The sequence below is a fragment of the Lygodium microphyllum genome, chromosome 17, assembly GCF_053477565.2.
Source record: "Lygodium microphyllum isolate KBCC chromosome 17, Lygodium_microphyllum_v1.1.10, whole genome shotgun sequence".
Lineage (NCBI taxonomy): Eukaryota > Viridiplantae > Streptophyta > Polypodiopsida > Schizaeales > Lygodiaceae > Lygodium > Lygodium microphyllum.
In genome coordinates this window covers 24,174,375-24,194,437 of record NC_141151.1, presented here as the reverse complement: position 1 = coordinate 24,194,437, position 20,063 = coordinate 24,174,375, and the positions used below count along the sequence as shown (strand labels likewise).

Below are 20,063 nucleotides of genomic sequence, written 5' to 3'. Positions count from 1 at the left end.
TAGAAAAGCATTGCTTCAAGAAAGTTGTTTACAATTATGGACACAGTGGACAACCCACAACCAAACTACTTAAAAATAAGTGCTTATAAGCAACCAGTTGCAAGGTGGAGAAGAGAAATGACAAGCTTCTTTTTCACATGGAAAACATGGCCTTTGATTGTCAACAATGATTCAAGTATCTTGCCTTATTGAAGAGAAGGTATGAGCATTAGGATTAGCCATGTAAATAGACTTGATGGTATGTGACTCGTGCGTGAGAAAAATATTGGAAGTGCATGTGATCCTCCATGCACCAAAGATGGTGATTCAACCACCGATAGATGGAGTGTGGTTTTGTATAACATGTATCGAAGAGAAATTTATTCATGGACAAATGGTGAGAAGAGGAAAGAAGGTGGTAGAGTGTGCCATGTTAGTTATTTAAGAACACAACTTGATACTCAACGTTAAAGATCTCCACCTCATCCTTACATATTGATAACATCTAAAACAAGCTAATTTGATGTCCTAAGGTGGACAACAAAGTAAAATGAGAGAGAAAACCATGAACTGAAGAATCATGGTGAAGATAAATATAATATTTGGTAAGGGTTTCCTCCATATGTGTCTTCTCAAATCGCGTAACAAAACTAGACAAATTAATATACCATTGGATTCAATGAATTGTATTATTTGAGAACTTTATGCTTAATGAATAGTGTTTAATATAAACCTTGCATGAGAAATTGGTCAATAATGAACATTACGGTTTCTACTTGAATTGAAAGCAATCCACCAATCAATTAGTGTATATTCCAATCAACCATTGTAATAGATTACAAAGCGTATAATAGATCATATGATTTTATTGATTTACACACCATTCATTCTATTACATTAATTTAGTAAAATTCTAAATCATGTAAATTCAAAAATCTTTGTGCAAAATGAAATATTCACACATCTGAGACTATTGCAAGTGGTGTAGAGGGTGTTTTTAGCTCCGAAGATGGCCCAACGTATGAGGAGTGATGGGTGGGCATTGTGGTAGAGGAGGTAGACTTGCTAGTGTTGGAGAGGAGAATGAGCTAGGCAACGTTAAGCTATAGAGGGGTAGAGCTAAGAGGACTAGGGGAAAGAGCATTGCGCTAGAGCAGAGGTGGAGTTGGAAGGGTGATTGATTTTATTTATTTGCTACTAATAAGTAGTGGAGTATTTCCTCCTAGAACCTTCAAGATTTGGGTGACAATACATCTTTACTATTAGTTAACGAGAGGTGGGGGGCAGGTGCCACGTGGCAGCCCCCCACCTCCCCCACAAGAAAAAAAGAGAACACGGGGGCGAGTGCCATGCGTCTAGCACCCGCCCCCGCCCGCAAAAATCGTGCCCACCCCGGCGCCGGCTGAGTCTAGGCGCGGAGCGCCTAGTGTGACTTGTAGGCATGTTCAAGAAGCCAAGGTAGTTGTGATCGCTATCACAATTGTGATACATGTTAAATAGGGTACACCCTCCTACAACTATTGCATTATTTAATGCATATGTCATTTATCGTGACAAGGGAGTTTTTGCAGAATTTGTGAGTGAAGCGACTAAGAGGCTAGAGGCATTGCCAAAAGGAAGAGTGAAAAGAAGGTGTCATTGAACGATCTTTGTGGGAGGGGGGTGGGGGCGTTTCCGTTGCTTAAGTGAAGGGGAGTCGTTGGTTCCCCTAGATTTTCAGGTTCCTTTTGGTGCAGTAAGAAAGTTTGGACAACTATTTGTAAATACCTTTTATTCATAATATTGATATTCTCTGCGCATTATTTAAAAAAAAACTATTTGTAATTGCGCCCATGTGGAGCCCCTCTTACATTTGATTGTGTTCCAACCGAAGATTATTCGCCCCTCTCACTATGAAGGCTTTGGGAATAGGCCTAGGGGCGTGCCTAAAATTCCACAAGCGGAAAGGGCCGGACTCGTGCTCTTTACCAACGTGCCCTTTTACTGGCCTGTTTACCTTGATGAGATCAACTTGTGGAGTCCCATGTAAATTTTCCAAAAAGATAAAAGGCAAAAGCACAAATTTGAATCCACGATGCGTTTTGCTACAGCAGGCGACCAACGGGTCTCGAGCTGACTGTACTCCATCAGATTTCAACATTTGGATTGCCGATTGCCGATCACTGCTGGCGATTGCAATTAGCGAGCCTTCTGCGGGTATGTCTGTCTGTCTGTTGAAGATTTTAATTTCTCAACCGACTCCGCTGTATATGTTTTCCCAAATGCTCGAGCTATGGCGTCTGTTGACAAACCTATCTATAGTAACGGTAGCTCTATGTGGCAAGCCTGGATCAGGCCTAGCAAGAGATTATGCCTGTCGTTTTTCATGATGGTTATCTTCAGTTGACCAAGCTATGGCGTCTGCCTACAATGCTATAATGTGCTTACAAGCCTGGACCAGCTCTAGCGAGAGAGATTGTGCCTCTCCTTTTCTTTCTGTCGTCGTCTACTCCTTTTCCACAGTGTGACATCGCGACCTTGAAATTCTGAGACAGCCCTTTTGTACTGGAATCAGGATCAATCATGAACTTTGCCATGAACATAGCACGATCACAGCAGAGGTGGAGCATTTGATGCTGAATTAATTAGGACGTTGAACGTGCTAGTCACTACTTCCGTTTATTCGGGAAGTAGAACCTTTCTATTGCAACAAATAGTAAAAAGAAATTGGTATTGGCTATTCCATAAGACTCAGCAAATTTGCCAGACGTTTCTGATTAATTAAGTGCGTGTGATGTGGTAGTCAGGTGAAACCATGGCCGACAGTCATCTCTCTCTCTCTCTCTCTCTCCCCCGCCTTTCCCACGGCGTTCCGTCCTCCCTTCGGGGCCCTTTGCACGTCCTTCCCTTTGTCGTGAATTGTTGTGTGCGGACACATCGCAGCATTACCTCGGAATCGCTTTACAACGGAGGACGCCACTGCCTTGCCTTGTTTCGTATTAGGAAGGGCACGTAACCAAGCTGGTCTCCTAGAAGCAAAGCGAGAGCATAGTGTCCTGCTTCGCCGCTTCGCAGAATCCTTCTGAGCTTCGGATGAAGCTCGGGCTGCACCGAGAAGCTCTGTGTAAGCCCGCGATTGATCTTGATTGAGATTGAAATTGCATGAAACTACGCCTTTGTGAGACCCTAAAAGTCTATAATATCTCGTTCGTATGGTTCCTTCAAGCGTTTCTTCTGTCATTGCCTGCGAGCAGATAGCTCGGAGTGCTCATTATTGCCGGCAACAAGCGAGTTTAAGATAGATTAACAGCTTAAGCAAGTAGAGCTAACAGTGAACATAGATTAGCATTCTTAACTGCGAGACACATATTGTTGAAATCTTCAGGCTAGGAGCAACGGCATATTCAACTACAGGCCTAGCTTAAAACAGGTGATTGTCGCAATACTGTCGGTTTTTTGCACAGAATGCCGCGTTATTGTACGACTCTCTTCTCACGAGTGTAATGCCATTGCAGGTTGATCGCCTAAATTGATAATGGTGCGCCTTGAAAGGCCCCTCTCATTGAGCTCTTGCGTCAAACCGGCAGTTCAAACAGCTTCTTCTCCCACAGTCCCTCCTCCGTCCAGGATCAGGTCGACAACGCCATCCACAGCTCAGCAAGGGAGGCGTGCGAGCCAAGGAAGGAGTGGGAAAGATGATTCAGGAGGTTCGTTTATCTTTAGAAGCGAGCATTAGAGGATACTACTTGAATTCATAGTCATCATAATCATATAATCATACTGCACACTCTGAAGAATCAAAATATTGCACAGTGTACGCTGTGAAGAGCAGGTGTAAATGCCAGTAGTCACCGTGATAGACTCGGAATTCTGCAAATCAGAGTGGGAATCAGGATAGCCGGATCCTGAAACACTGCGTTGCGCTCTTCTTTAACGTTCAAAAACCTGAAATAACTGACCAGCTGTCGGTGATACTGACTAAGATTTGGAGAGGGATAGCTGAACATACATCTGAAAAACTCCCGGCTCGCTCCAGTCTTCAAAGAATTAAAACCCTTTGCCATTTTGAATAAATCTCTTTTGAAATGGCAAGGCGTTGCATCGTCTTAGATGCCTTATTTAGTGGTCACTTGTACTTTTCTCACAGAAATGCATTCTGAGTTATCGTAAGAAGATGTCCCTTCATGCTTTGAAATAGCGTCATACGATTAACAATTTGCTCATAGAAATACAGTTTGAGAATACATGATGATATCATCGTCTGCTTGATTATCATCAGTTGCGGGAAGGGTCAGGGTTGCGGTGAGGCTTCGTCCGAGGAATGCAGAGGAGCTAAAGTCGGATGCCGATTTTGCTGATTATGTCGAATTGATGCCAGAGGTTATATTGCTCTTCCAAGCTTTCTTCCTTGTTACAAAAATATGTCCATTATCTTCTGGTTTTACAGCTGGAAACATAAGAAAACGTCTTTCCCACTATTGATATTCGGCTATCGTGACTTGCCAACTTGATTTCGTGACTGCAGTTGAAACGACTCAAGCTACGAAAGAATAGCTGGGACTGTGAGACTTTTCAATTTGATGAGATATTGACTGAGACCGCTTCTCAAAGGCGCGTCTATGAAGTAGTTGCAAAACCAGTAGTTGAGGTTGCTTCTATGTTCTCTGTTCCTTTCAGTTTTCTTGTGCTTTGTTTTCTTGTTTACTTAAGAAGCTTTGAACAACTTGATTAGCTAAGTCTCCATCACGCGCGATCCTACTGCCACAAATCTTAATTTTAGCAATGCTTAAACAGTCTCGAATTGCACAGCACTGCAATGGCCATGTTTTATCAATCGATGATAATCTCAACCATGTAGTTGCCACGATTGGTTTCTGTTTGCAGAGTGTGCTGGAGGGTTATAATGGGACAGTTATGGCTTACGGACAGACGGGGACTGGGAAAACGTTCACTCTGGGAAAATTGGGTGAAGAAGATACGGCTGACCGTGGGATAATGGTGCGAGCAATGGAAGACATCCTTGCCGATTCATCCTGTGATCAAGATTCAGTGACAGTCTCATATTTACAGGTCTAATGTGATTTCAAACGCTCGTTTGTGGTATTTGGAACAACAATGGATAGTACAATGGCTTTAATATTGAAAGTCTAATCTTCATGTCCACTCTACGAGGTCATGGTAGACTTGAATGAAATGCTTTCATATTTCTTTGTAACAACTAACAAGTGTTCTTTTTGAGGCAATGCTACAGCTATATATGGAGGCAGTACAGGATCTTCTTGCCCCTGAGAAAGACAATATATCTATTGTTGAGGATCCTAAGACTGGTGATATAGCATTACCTGGTGCGACTTCCGTCGAAGTCCGAGATCAGAAGAGCTTTGTTGAGCTCTTGAAGACTGGAGAGGCAAATCGTATTGCTTCAAACACAAAGCTGAATACTGAGTCGTCTCGTAGTCATGCAATACTTCTGGTACGCACCATCAATATCTCTCAAAGGCATTATTTATTCACGTAATGGAAAAACATGTCACAATTCTTAGGTGTTGGATTATACCAGGTAAATGTCAAAAAGACTGTCAAAGTCAAGCAGGAGAGAGAAGTTGCTGTTCTCAGTGAGAATGGATCAAGCATGCAGTCAAAGGGACATACAATTTCAACTATTCGGAAAAGCAAACTGCTTATAGTTGACTTGGCAGGATCAGAGAGGGTTGTCAAATCAGGTGGGAATCTTTGTTTCTGTTGTGATTAAAATCGCTGCTTGCAGTGCTCATGTAGCATTTCCTCATTTTTTAGACAATACTCTCTGCTTTGTCTTCAGGTAGCGAAGGCCTTCTATTGGAAGAAGCAAAGTACATTAACTTGTCACTCACTGCCCTCGGAAAGTGCATCAATGCGCTTGCTGAAAGTAGTCCGCATGTGCCTATCAGGGACTCTAAGCTAACTAGATTGCTCAGAGATTCGTTCGGAGGTAAGGTTCTGAAGAACTTTGCCACATTCTGTATAGCGTTTATAGTTTCATTGTCTACTTCGTGAAAAGATATATAAGGCAGCTTGTTGCCTTCTTCTTTTAAATGGTGATCTTATCTTGCCAGGGACAGCGAGGACCTCACTTATCATAACTATTGGGCCATCACCTCAGCATCGGGGGGAAACAACAAGCACAATTCTGTTTGGTCAGAGAGTAAGTTATCTGTTATACGATAAACCGTTTGATATACTGGCTTTTGTGTGCTTTTATAGCTGATGTTGGTTGTATGATAAAAGTTTTGACATGCTGGCTCTTTTGTGCTTTTATAACTAACTTTTGTGTAGAATGATTCTTAAAAATCAGTGTAATGCGTACCATTAACAGGCTATGAAAGTTGAAAACATGGTGAAGCTTAGAGAAGAGTTCGATTATAAAAGCCTCTGCAGAAAGTTAGAGATAGATCTTGATCGACTGATTGCAGAAAATGAGCGGCAAAGTAAGGCAGTGCTCGATGCGGAGGATGAAAAGGAGAGGAAAATCGAAGAAGCTCAAATTGCAGTAACGGAGGCAGAGAAGAAGCTTGCAGCGGCAACGCAGGTATCCCCTTGTCTTCTTACTTTATAGCTCTCGCATCCTACTGACAGTGCATCAGCATCAATGATGATCAGGATAAACTGGCTAATCAACTCATTGCATAACAAAGTTGCTCAGTTTATGAATGTACTGTAAATCGATCCAATTACACTACAGGAAAGTGTTGCATTTGTATTGATATCCAAGATGCATAGCTTCATTGGCCCTGCTATTTCGCTGCCAATGCACAAGGAAACGATGATCAAAATGAAAAAATGAGCTCACTGCTGAATCAACTAATTTGCACAAAAGAAAGTCACTTCTTAATCGGATTGACTCAAAACTTGATCCAATTTATTACAAGCATGTTGTATCAGTGTCGAGTTGGTCCAAGCCTCATACTGACACTGATCAGTCGGATTCTTGTGTCTTATCCAACAGGACATTACTGCAGAAAAATCCAGACTCAAGAAAGAAAATACCGAACTTCAAAGTAAGTTAGAGCAAGAACGTGCTCGTAGAGAGAGACTAGAAAAGGATATCAAGGACACCGCACAAACTCTGAAGGTCGAGAAAGAGGTATAAGCTTTTACGGGTGTGGCAGATATGAAGAGCTTTGAGACTATTGGTTCCTCATTCCTCTGGAACTACGTTGATCGTTAGCTAACGCTTAAATCTTCCATCGAAATCGTAGGACTTCTAAGTTTGCCATTTCTCTGTTTTCCTATTTACGTCAATTATCTGCTACTTGTTCAAATTCAGCTGCAGACGCAAAATGAAAGAACGAGAAATCAGAAGGAACTTGAGGAATGCATGAGAAAACATCAGCAGGAGTTGGAAGAAGAATCAAAGAGATTTGAGCTAGAACGTTGTCAGAAGGAAGCCTTGGAGAAAAGACTGAGAGATGTTGAGAGTTTATTGAAACAAAAAGACAGAAGTGAGGTATTCATTCCTGTTAGTGCCCTGTGATTCATTGAACTTAGCCACTGTTGTTCTTCTTTCCTTGATTCTACTTCTCTTCTGTAAATTTTCCAATAGACTGGAAGTCAAGAACAAGTTCTACAGTTGACCCAAAGGTTGCAAGAGGAGTCTCAATTGAGAGAACAAGCTGAGAGGAAGCTGCAGGAGTGGCAATCGAAAAGTGCCACAATATGTACGGACGAGGTATGGAAGATTTTTCTCTGCTTCCTTGCACTTGTTGATGGACTAAAGTTCCACATTTTCTCATGTTTGTTATCTTCCACAGAGCCCTATCTTACGTTGCTAACTCTCTTTATTTTACACATCTCCCATACATGTTAACTGCAGGAAGACATAGATACAAGCACAAAACACAGATAGACACGTTCACTCTGAGAAACTGATATTGACAGATAAATCAGACTTTACAGACACATCTATGTTACAAAAACTTCTCATTTTCCTGCAACTTAGGAGCAATTCCTTCAATGATAGGCCGAACATATCAGTCAATGAGTCATTTCTCGTTAGACTGTACACTCCCCAGGGATGAAGGCTTGTATGTTTAGCTTTGAAGTTCTTTCTCTTGACTTGTGTTGGCACCTCGTAGCAAAATGTCTGCTGCAGTTGCCTACATTTTCGCGAGGATCTTGTTTTGTAGTGTTAGAAGATGTTGTTCATATGCTTTTGTTTATTATTTGCTCAGAGTTTCAAGCTAAGAGATAAAGTGAGTTCCCTTACACGGGAACTGGAGGAGCAGCATAAACAAAGAGAGAAGTTACAGGAAGAGGTCAGAAATTTGAAGCAGCAATTGCTACAAATGAGTTTTGACGCTGAGGAGGTGATGTGACTTACACCTATATCTATATTGCAGGTATTTTCGAGAATAGGTATTGATCAGAATAATTGATACTGATGCTCTCTCTCTCTCTCTCTCTCTCTCTCTCTCTCAGACGAGGAGTCGTTCTGAAAGAGAACCTTCAAAGCTATCGATAGGGTCAGATTCACCAATGAGTTTAAATAAATCAAGTCATTTGAGAGAGACAATAAATGGGCAGAGGGCAACCATTGCAAAGCTCTTTGAACAAGGCATGAAGTCTTAACCTTACATAACCTCACATTAAATGAATGGTTAAAGTGTTTTTCGATGAATTTGTCTTTCTCAAGGAGTCTATGTTAACCTTCAGACGATTGTGGGCTGCAGTGGGCTTGCAAAAGATTCTGTCATTACTTGAATCTGAAGATCTTGATGTTCGAGTTCATGCGGTTAAAGTTGTTGCCAATCTCGCAGCAGAAGGTTCATAACTGCCATGCAGTATAATTTTGGTGTTTCTTTTATATCTATTTGTTTGGCAATGTCTCTATGTGGAGCAATGCATCGTTAAAAATATTCTGAGTATGCTTGCTTCTAGGCAGAATGATTTCTTACAAGGAAGACTTATAGCGTGTAGATGGACTTTATCCAAAACTTATGTCAATTGATAGCCAACTCCCTTTGTTCTACAACAGAAGCCAATCAGGAGAAGATAGTGGAGGCTGGCGGATTGGGTTCCTTACTCTCACTTCTCCAAAGTTCAGAGGACGAAACCATCCAACGTGTGGCTGCTGGTGCTATAGCCAATCTTGCCATGAACGGTATGCTTTATATTAGGATGGCACGGCATATTAAGAGGCCTAATTACTAAGCTTGGAGAATTTCATGCATTTAATGTTTATGTGATCTTCGAAAGGCAACATATAAAAGTCTTTACTCCATCAGTCAAATCTGCATCAGTGCTAGAAGAATGGGTGGACATGCATGGGTTCGAAGATGCTAGCCTAAAGGCATGCATTGGTACTTCAAAGTTTGAACTGCATCGTATAACAACTTCAGAGAGAATAATGATGTTCACTAGATGCTTCAATAAGGAAAATCAATGTCGAGCAGCTGTTACCTTTTTGGTGCAGAAACCAATCAGGAACTGATCATGGCGCAGAGTGGAATTAGGTTACTGGCTAGGACAGCCAACGAGGCAGAGGACCCACAAACACTCAGGATGGTGGCAGGAGCAATAGCAAATCTTTGTGGAAATGGTGCGCTGAACGTTCGTTTGTTTCGGATTGAACAGATTAAACAGTATGTGGCTTTGACTGGCATTATTGCTTTGCAGACAAGTTGCAGGGAAAATTGAGAGAAGAGGGAGGGATCAAAGCTCTTCTTGGGATGGTCAGATCGAGGCATCCAGATGTTCTTGCACAGATCGCCAGAGGGATTGCTAACTTCGCAAAATGCGAGTCGAGAGGAGCCGGACAAGGTTTTTCGTCGTTATGATTGATGCTTTGGAAAGAAACGAATAAGTACTTCAAATCATCCAATGGATATGCTAGGATCACATCTGCCGGGGGCTCTGCATTGGTTGGTTCAACAGATTCCTAAATTGTTAGCTGATGGATGCAGGACAAAAGAAGGCGAGGTCCCTCCTTATAGAAGATGGCGCACTACCTTGGGTGGTTGCAAATGCCAATACGGAGGCAGCCCCGGTTCGAAGGCACATCGAGCTTGCTCTATGCCATTTGGCCCAACATGGTATGCTGGGGGAACTGATGTCATTGTATCTTAAGTGTGCGAAATTTAAGTGTATGCAGACACTTACGGTTTTCCCTTAACACTGTTTATTCTTGCAGAGGTGAATGCAAAGGACCTGGTTGCAGCGGGTGCCCTCTGGGAACTGATTCGGATCTCTCGAGAATGTTCACGCGACGATATAAGATGTCTAGCCAAGCGAAACCTCAATGCCAGTCCCACATTCCAAACTGAACTCAGAAAGTTGCAATTCAACCCTTAGAGCAAGCAACTCACAGTCTGTCCACTATTCTGTCAGCGTCCCTCACGCTACCTTCCATTTCTTGCATCCTCCTTAATTACATTTCACTCAAGTGTGATTGGGAACTTGGGGTGTTTCAAGCCTCGCATACTGTCGAGTGTGTGCCTATTATAACACCTACCCGAGAAGTCCAGCCATTAATTCTATATGTAGGGCCAGCCTTAGCTTAGATGGCAGTATCAGCAGTTACCTAAAATATAGGATGGAATCGAAGAGGTTTGCTTAGCCACTTCCGACATGATGACATTCGCATATACCAATGGCCACTTCTGGGTTTTGTGCCAACAATCGTGACTCCTACATATCCATGACTTTGGCTAGGGCTTTTTTTAAGGAGGATCCAACAGTGGCCTCTATCACAAATTTGAACGAGAATACTTACTTGATTTATTTTGGGTTTTGGCGACGACTACATTGTCATAGTATCCATTATCCTTTTTGGACGCGAACAGGTTTTAATGTGCCTTAGAGGATCCGGGACGCAGGGGTCGATCAAACTCTCGCACCCTGGAGTATTTGAGGTTTGAACTCGAGCACCTGTATACAGACTCATACAAACCACTTGGACCAACGTCATAAAGAAATTGAATCAAGCGCTCGTGTGTAGATCTACATGTAGAAATAAATCGTACTTCATCCTATACGATAACTTGCCTGGTGGGCTTGAAAAGTTGTCGTTGCAGTTGGTTGGCATTGCGTTTACGCGCTATTTCAATGCATATTCATTCTCGCCAACTTGACTAGTTAATCAACTTATCAAATTTATTCAATGGCTTGCGGTAGAGAATGAGACTTTAATAGTGCATTTGGGTTGATCGAGCAAGTTAACGTGGAGCCAGGAGATATTTCACTCTTACTAGACACTGTCGTGCTGTGTATTAGCACTTCATACGTTAGTGCCAAATAGAAGCATTAGATTAATATTACATATGTTGTTTATTGTGTGATGAAGTATGAGCAAGTATATATTGAAGGTGGGTGGCCATCATGAGGCATGGGCAAGTGTTTGGGTATGTCTAAATGTTTAATGATGATTGTATACATCTAACAAGGGTTGTTTGATATAATTGTGTGGAAATTAATTGGTGGACATATATTCCAGCAATAATGATCAAGGATTCGATGTGGTTAGTACTGGAAGATAATTGAAGTGTAGAGAAAGATAATGACCTATGTTTGCGTATGCATGTTGCGACTATCATGCCCAAACCTTGTGGAAGGTGTGCTTTCAACGAATGATAAGGAGTAATTAGTAGTCCAATTAAGTTGCTGACAATTGACAACATAGTAGAACTTGTGAATGTGTGGACATGTGCGATCACACACACACACCCAAAGGTATTTCTAACATCCTTTTAGATAGGTTAAAGGTGTAGACAATAACACAAGTATAAGTTTTTAGTTGAAATCCATAGCAAGGTAAAGAAACGCAACTACTAAAGCTATATATATAGCTTATTTAATACATCAAGATCCATAATGCTTCTATGATGACTTTGCCACTCAATAAATTGCCCATTTGCACCATAAGTAACTTAGTGATTAGGGTTTTTAAACTGCTCTATGATGACTTTGCTACCTTCATGGTTGCTCACCTTTCTAGCTACCCTCATCTTTGCAATTTCACTTGGTCACATTTTGATTTGCTTGTCATCCCTTCTTGATTTGCAATTTCACTTGGTCATAATAGAGCTTCATATTTACTCAAATGATTTGCTTGACATACCTTGTTGATTTTCTCCCTTGTTTCAATTTCCTTTTGTACTTGTTGTTCTCTCTTTTCTTGTTTCAATCTTCTTCTATACTTCCTATTATACTTGGTCATTATTTCTTTAACTTTGTCTTTGATCTTTTCACTAATTGTAGCCAATTCTATTGTTTTGCTAAGCGTATAAACACTTTGGCAAGTGAGTCTTTCAAAACCACATTCTTTATTTCCAAGTTTTGTACTCATCTTTATATAAATACTCCTTCCATGAGCTCGGCGCTTGATTTGGCTTGGATGGTGATACCAAGACTATTGAGAAAGTCTAAGGGTTTTTCTTGCTATTATGTCAAGAACTTAGGCCTAACTCTCACCCCTAGGTGCTACCCTTACACCCAAGGGGGAGGTGATGAGGGACGTGAAAGGGGAGAATATATGTGGATGGGAGAAAAAAAAAGATGCTAATAGAAGAGAGAGAAGATAGAGATAGGAAAAGAAATAAACTATTATAAGTATGTCACGATGAGAGAGAGAGAGAGAGAGAGAGAGAGAGAGAGAGAGAGAGAGAGAGAGAGAGAGAGAGAGAGTGTGTGTGTGTGTGTGGCATAAGAGATTGTGGAGTTCTTTCGAAAAAAAGATATGGCTCTTTTTTGGTTTAATGACATTGGTGTGCATGGGTTGGCTAGATAGACAAGTAATATGAGGGTGGTGGTGGAGGGTGAGGTGGAGGAGCTAATGAGAGGAGGTGGAGGTGGGGGGAGCAACTTGGGGTGGGGAAATTAGGGCTTGGGGCATTCTTTTAAAGTCAATTATTGAAGTTGTCTTCTACATTAAAAAAAAAAAACCTAGAAGAGTGGTCACATTTGTTCATAATGGTGACGATGGCTCACAATGGTCATGTAGATGGGATTATTGGATCATGGTGGCATTGGTGGCAAGGTCGTCATGGTGTTGATTGTAATGCTATGATGGTGATGCTGTGGCAAACATCTCTTTAGGGGTGACATACCATGGTAGGTGACCCTACACCAACAAAATGGGTTTTGAGACAAGGTGTTGATTGTAGCAAAGGTGGTATGGGCAATCGACAAAAGGGTGTCAACAATCCTAGGATCCATGTAGAGGGCTCCATAGTTTGCATGGAGGTGCAAGACATGAGAGAGAGAGAGAGAGAGAGAGAGAGAGAGAGAGAGAGAGAGAGAGAGAGAGAGAGAGAGAGAGAGAGAGAGAGAGAGAGAGAGAGAGAGAGAGAGAGAGAGAGAGAGAGAGAGAGAGAGAGAGAGAGAGAGAGAGAGAGAGAGAGAGAGAGAGAGAGAGAGAGAGAGAGAGAGAGAGAGATGGCCTATCAGATTTCACCAATACATACAATGAAGTGTATCTCATAAAAAAGAAAAGGTAAAAGACATGCCTATGAGATTGGATGCTAGACAATATTCTATGTGGTACATACATAATACAGTTGCTAAAAAAGAGAAGGAAAAAGATAACAATTCTCTTTTTCTTAGAGAGATATATCAAATAAGGTGGAAATGTAGCTCTAACTGTTGATAGCTCTAATATGTTTATGATAAGGGTGCTTGGGTCTCCTCCTAGGTGGACATGTATGTCTCACTCAATTGAGTAATAATGCTTTATCTAAGGAGATACTTCCTGATGGTGAAGCTCCTCTATGATGTAGCCCTACATGCCACTTGTTAGTAGTTGTGGTGGTTGATCCAATGCTAAATTGTGTGGTAGTGTAAAAGTGGACCTAACTGTAGAGGCTCCTATCTCATAGAATAGTTGTTCTACATCTTCAAAGCTCCAAATGGAAGAATCCTAAACACCTCTGATCCTCAGACTACATCACCTATATTGCACAAGAGCCAAAACCCTCTTGAAATAGAGAATGGTATTTGCCTTGAATGTCATAATATACTATACATAGACAAATATAACACTCCTATATCTTTGGCTCTCTCTCACAAAGTTAGCACATGTGTCTCTATCTCCATACCCTCCCATCTTCCTATCTTGTGCTAGTTGGGTATGCATATAATAGGGTCAAGTGATGAAGCCATCCTCAACAAGAGTTGAAGGGAATGACTATGATAGTGTAGCATCCTCATGCCATGTGGGGAAAGTGGTGTAACCCAAGTCCTCTCTATGTCTAGTCTCAAAATGATAGCTCTAATCACATGGGTTAGCTTTGATAAACTAAGCGTGATTGTAGGGTAGTCTAGGTTGTAATCATAGGGGGTATTATGATTGGCTAAGCTTAAGTGTAGGGTACTCGAGGCTATAATCGTAGTGGGTAATCTATCAATCTATAGATCATGCAAACTCATCCATGTTCCTATTTGAGCATACCAACAATGGCTATCAGCATTTGTTGCCAATTTTCTAGATCAAGCCAATGCTAGCCCCACGTGTATCTATAATGAGGGAGATCCCATAATATACATAAAAAAGTTGTTGCTTAGAGTAGGGCCTCAATGACCATAGATGCTGCTCCCATCTCAACTTCTATACACTTGTGTGGGGCTAAGCTCTTTGTTCATATCATACATGATATCATCATCACTAGTAATTGCTCCATATGCTCCCATTTGTCAACATAAAATTGCTCCGTATGCTCCCATTTGTCAACATAAAATTCCCTCTTTGGTCCATCATAATTTGTTAGTGATTGTCTCCTTGTATGATAGACATGTAGGCCCCAAATGGTAGCCCCATAGAGGAGTGTGGTGTAATCAATGTATCAAAGAACCACAATTTCATATGTGGCTCATGGAATTATATGTGTGCTCACTATCTCTCCAATGCACCTAATGCTACATATGCTTGTGCTAGTCAAGCCTCTTATGTCTCTCTTCAAGAAAATTGTGGCCCTTAAAAAAGCGACTCTCAAGTATACATACTGTTTGACAAACTCGACTAGCTCTCCATAAATAGATACTTGGATCTCATCACTGAAGTAGCTGAAGTGTTGAATAACATAACCTTGGTTTTCTTCAGATCTCTATCTTTGTGAAAAGCCACCAATAGTGCATCCAAATGTCTCTATAGTTTGTTGGGTGAGTTAGATATAAGCACTATGTTATCTACATAAAGCAATATTGGTAGTAACACCCTAGCTCAATTGGCTCCAACCCCTCCTTGTCTATTGACATAATCTAAGATTTCATCTATATAGAGCCCAAACAAAGTGGGGGAGAGTAGGCATCCTCGTTTCACTTCAATAGTACTATTGATTGAAACCCTTGTGGCCCACTGTGATTTCCTTGTATAGAGAGCATATACACTCCGCTCTATCTCCTCGAGAAAACCAATATCCTATACCCTCCTCACGAGTTTGGGGTGTGTGTGTGTGTGTGTCGAGAGAGAGAGAGAGAGAGAGAGAGAGAGAGAGAGAGAGAGAGAGAGAGAGAGAGAGAGAGAGAGAGAGAGAGAGAGAGAGAGAGAGAGAGAGAGAGAGAGAGAGAGAGAGAGAGAGAGAGAGAGAGAGAGAGAGAGAGAGAGAGAGAGAGAGAGAGAGAGAGAGAGAGAGAGAGAGAGGAAACATGCAAGAAGAGCAAGAGGGTTTTGTTTTTGCACATTTTTAATTGAAGTTTTTCCCTTTACTTTTTTAAGTTGAAAATTTAAAACTTGAAAAGCTCAAATATTTTTTTTCCCTAATAGAAGAAAGAGGGATAGGGAAGAGATGAAGGAAGGGGGAGGGGAGGGGTTTGCTCTTTTCCTTTGTACTTTTAGAGGATAGATAACAATATGAAAAAACTAAAAGAGAGGGGATTCTTTGTTTGAATAAATTAAACTATAACTAAAGTATAAAAAACTTGTGGTTGTCTAATAAAAAATAGAACAAGATGCAAAGATAAGTGTGGATAGAGTCAAGATGACCCCTACACAAGGCATGGCCAAACATAAAAAAAATTTAAGCACCAAAAACTCATTGTGAATTTGTGCTACATGCAACTGAGAGACACATCTTTTAGATAGTCATATTGTGCAAAATGTCACTTAGATTAACTAATGGGGAAAAGTAAAAGTGCTCTATGTGTTGAGATAGACAAGTGGGGCAAGAAGAACTATGGATAATGGGGACTCAAAAGGTGAAATATAAAAACATATCATAAAAATGAAAAAGTTATAAATAAATCTCTACAAATTAATGACATAAAATTTGAAACTTAAATCGACAATGTGTAAAAAGAGAAAATGTTTGGTTCAAATGAACAAATAGAACTATGGACTCCAAACCTCAAACTTGAAGTGAAAAGAAGGCATTTACATGCAATAAAAGAGAGTATAAACAAATAAATGAAAAGGTAATCAAGAGCTTTTCTTGGGGTGATGTAAACAACAAAAATATTTTAAGAAGTACTACATATAAGGTGGTAATGTCAAAGGGAAATTTGAAATATGAATAAAACTTTCATCCTACAATTCATTCTCACACTTAAAACATGAACTATTCGAGAAATGGAATAATAATTAGGGATTTATAGAAACTTGGCTTGATAGTTTGTCAATTTTGGTACTACTAGGGCCCTTCATTTGTGTTAGGGCCTTGTAAGAGATATTGATTGCTCAAAGCACATTAGGTAGAGCACCAAACTATATTGGAAAGGATCCTGTAGCGTTGAATGTCCAATGAACTAAATTATTATTGCACAAAAGGATTTAGCACCAACATCCACTCACCACTCTCTATCACACACTCAACTATCTATTGTAGGGTGGAGGATCATTAATTTTAGTATGGCAAAGTGATTAGGTTTAAAGCTCCACTCTAGACACTCCCTAAAACAAAAGACCCTACCTAGAGATCCCAATAAGTGCAGAATACTTCATGTTAAAGATTGTTGCCTTGATATTATTGTCAAAGTTCTCTCAACCTTACCAGTCACTTGATTTGATGAAAAAGTAGGCACTCACCCCCTGAGCATTGCTCATTGAAATGAGTTTAAAAGATCCCAAGGTTACACTTGGAAGATATAAATTTTTTTGGATATAAAGGGAGTATGCCATTGTGTACAATTGATGGTGCATTAGTGTATCTCAACTACTACTAGCATAGATATGAGAAAAAGAGGGCCAGAGAGCCTTACAATGTAATTCCATAAAACAAAATGTAATGTGACATGATTGAAGAGGTGTGTCCCCTTGTGCAAAGGGAAATTGGAACATACTTGGTTATTGAATGATCCCTCAACCCTCATCTCTCACTTTGTTATGAAGGCATTGGTTAGACTCAACCCCTCACTCTCTCATACTTTGTTGCAAATTCTTGGAGGGAAGGTACAAATCCCATCATGTGTATGCAATGCTCATCATCCACACATCTTGTCTCTCATCAAATTGAAAGAAAAGTAATAGTCTCTTGCTCCATGCTCTCTCTTGTTTTCTCATTGGTATATATAAAGGGCAACCTATTAGCTTTACAACTCCATCTAGTTAAGATGAAGGTTCACATCACTCAATTTGTTATTGCTAAAGATCTCATTGTTGATAAATGAAGTAGTTGAAGGAGAGATGTAGCCAATGAGGTAGCCATAAGTATAACAAACTTGAAGATTTTGGTTGGCATGGCACTTTTGTAGAGTGTAGATGTACAATATCTATAGAAATTTCATGCATAAAGGGAGGTAGGATAGAGTATAAAGGGCACTAGAGGATAATATGTTGTCCATTGTCCTCCTTTACCATATTGCTCAATTTAAAGTCAAGTGACTTAGAAAAAGAGTACATGCCTTAAAACTAGATCCATTGATTTGGTTGAGGGTGCATGGCATCCTCAAAAGTCACTTTTAAGGCCCAAATTATGTAAGCAACTCTAGACCACATAAATTTTCCCTTGAAGATGAGTAGGTAGGCTGAGTAAGGAACTTGTAGCAATGATGACCATGAGCATGTCTTAGGCTAAATGAACACACATCCACACATAACATGCATTTGATCAAGATTTATTCAAGATGAAAGATGATGTTGGTAATATTGATGGTATTTTAGCCAAACTAAAAGGATTTTAAAACTAGCACATTCCATGCGTCTAGATAGATTGTGTAGATGCTTGAAAAGAAAATGTAATGAAGAAGGATAGTGTACTTTTTAGGACCTTATTTGGGTGAGTAGGGTGTTATTCAACAAATATTCTTTGTGAATCATGAGGTGTGAGGAACCATTGCATAAGCATTTGGGTGAGAGGAATGTTCTTCAAAAAATATTCTTTGTGGATCATGAGGTATGAGGAACCATTGCATATGCATTGGAATAGAAAGGATCATATGCTTGCCTCTATATCCTCCTCTCTACCTTTCTCTTGAGAGAGAGAGAGAGAGAGAGAGGGTTTGAAAATTTCAATGCTAGAAGGGGATTGCCTATGACCCACTTTTTGGTTGGTTGTCTCTGTAAGCTTTGGGGAATTTCATTTCCAAAAAGGGGTTGTTGGTAGTCTCTTCCTTCATAAAAAAGTTTCAACCCCCATCTCTCTCTCTCTCTCTCTCTCTCTCTCTCTCTCTCTCTCCCCCAATGGCAATTGCATTGCTTGTAAAGTACTAAAAAATTCAACATTGTTTTAAAAATCAACTTTCTATCCTTCTATATCCAAACAACACTTGCCTCCTTGAACCACGAGTTTCCTTCAAGTTCACCATTTCCTCAAGAACAACGAGGATCTACACCCTTTGAAAATGGTCTTGGGTATTCCACCACTCCAAAATCGAATTTAGTTTAGGGATTAGGGAATTAGGGCTCTACATCAGCCTGTACATTGGGGGACTTTTTGATAATGCACACACTCTTGTTTGCCACACACATACCTTTCATTAAGTGCCATGGTCTAATCCTCTAACAACAAGCAAGTAGGATAAACATTGGCCCAAAGGATACAATAATAGCAAGTAGTGGGGCAAAATGACCACTACATGACTAGAAAGGGCAATGCTTTTACTTCTCATTAAAGTTCATTTGGAAGATTGTGGGGGCTTGATGTGTGTCCCCTTCTTCCTTTGCATGCATGCAACCCACAAAGAGAAAGGTCCAAGATGATGTCATGGAAGCTTTAGGAAAATGCTTGATGAAAGAAGATGGCTCCTTAATGGAGTTGGACTATGCCTTTGTCAATAAGGGTGTTGCTAGAGATTTGTTAAGGGGGAGATGAGAAGGAGGCTAGGAGGGAGCAACACACCCCCATAAATGAGTGCCAAAGGGTTGAAATAGCATCAACTACTAGAAATAAGTGCTTTCAATTGTCAACCTTAGTCTCTTTGGATCACACAAACAATGTTATGCAAATTTTCAGACTACTAGCATATACTTCTATTTTCTAGGTAGTCTCCTAATGAGCTAGACTTTGAAAGGTGGTTTGATATGCTACTTTCCAAAGTAAAGTTGTACTTCTCCAGTACTGATTTGTAGGCAAAGGCTTCTATATGGCCTTGCTCAGCTCACAAGTAGAACATGATTGGATTCTCATATGCACAATGGCCTACAAAGGGAATCTTGTGTCCTCTCTACCTCAAAGTCCCTCTTTCACAAAAAAAATGTGCTTATGCATGAATGCCCCATATGGGTCATGCTCTAAGAGCTTCCAATATGGTTGTATGATGAGGTCCCAATGTTGGTGAGTGCATTGTACAAAGTTTTATACATGCCAACCCAAACTTCTATGCTTCAAGCGCTTAAATTAGAGCACAAAGCATGCATACTCTAGGATCATAGCCAAAACCTTGAGAGTACTTGGAACTCATGAATGCTAATGGCTTTGATATTGTCTTGTAGGCCAGATTCGGCATGTTGATGGATGCTTACTATCTTTGCAAGCAAATGGGCACTTTTTGAAAGACTACCCAAACAAAAATGGAGGAGACTAGCAAGTTGGTGGAAACTCCTCGGAATGGTCCTCAACCCTAAAAGAGCAAGCAAAACATATTGAAGAAAATAGAGGACATCTTACTAAAGCTACAACATATGGTGGAAACTCCCCGGAATGGTCCTTAACCCTAAAAGAGCAAGCAAAACATATTGAAGAAAATAGAGGACATCTTACTAA

General features: G+C 40.5%; 1 protein-coding gene across 4 annotated transcripts; it reads left to right on the top strand.

Moving 5' to 3' along the window:
* The first annotated feature begins 2,045 nt into the window (after positions 1 to 2,045).
* LOC148021690 (kinesin-like protein KIN-UB) lies at positions 2,046 to 10,996 on the top strand. 4 transcript variants are annotated; one of them, XM_087697183.1, is made up of 22 exons: positions 2,069 to 2,175; positions 3,344 to 3,388; positions 3,474 to 3,665; positions 4,238 to 4,338; positions 4,484 to 4,606; positions 4,843 to 5,028; positions 5,210 to 5,431; positions 5,519 to 5,681; positions 5,780 to 5,929; positions 6,054 to 6,142; positions 6,314 to 6,526; positions 6,944 to 7,081; positions 7,265 to 7,444; positions 7,541 to 7,666; positions 8,169 to 8,303; positions 8,416 to 8,551; positions 8,667 to 8,759; positions 8,972 to 9,097; positions 9,410 to 9,535; positions 9,613 to 9,756; positions 9,900 to 10,028; positions 10,127 to 10,996. In XM_087697183.1, the coding sequence occupies exons 3-22, from the start codon at positions 3,494 to 3,496 to the stop codon at positions 10,285 to 10,287; spliced, it is 2,913 nt and encodes a 970-aa protein (XP_087553309.1). In that variant the 5' UTR covers positions 2,069 to 2,175; positions 3,344 to 3,388; positions 3,474 to 3,493; the 3' UTR covers positions 10,288 to 10,996. The 4 variants fall into 4 exon arrangements, with proteins under 4 accessions (XP_087553312.1, XP_087553311.1, XP_087553309.1 ...); XM_087697184.1 differs by having other exon boundaries at positions 2,125 to 3,082; XM_087697185.1 differs by lacking the exon at positions 3,344 to 3,388 and having other exon boundaries at positions 2,067 to 2,175.
* The last annotated feature ends 9,067 nt before the right edge of the window (positions 10,997 to 20,063 follow it).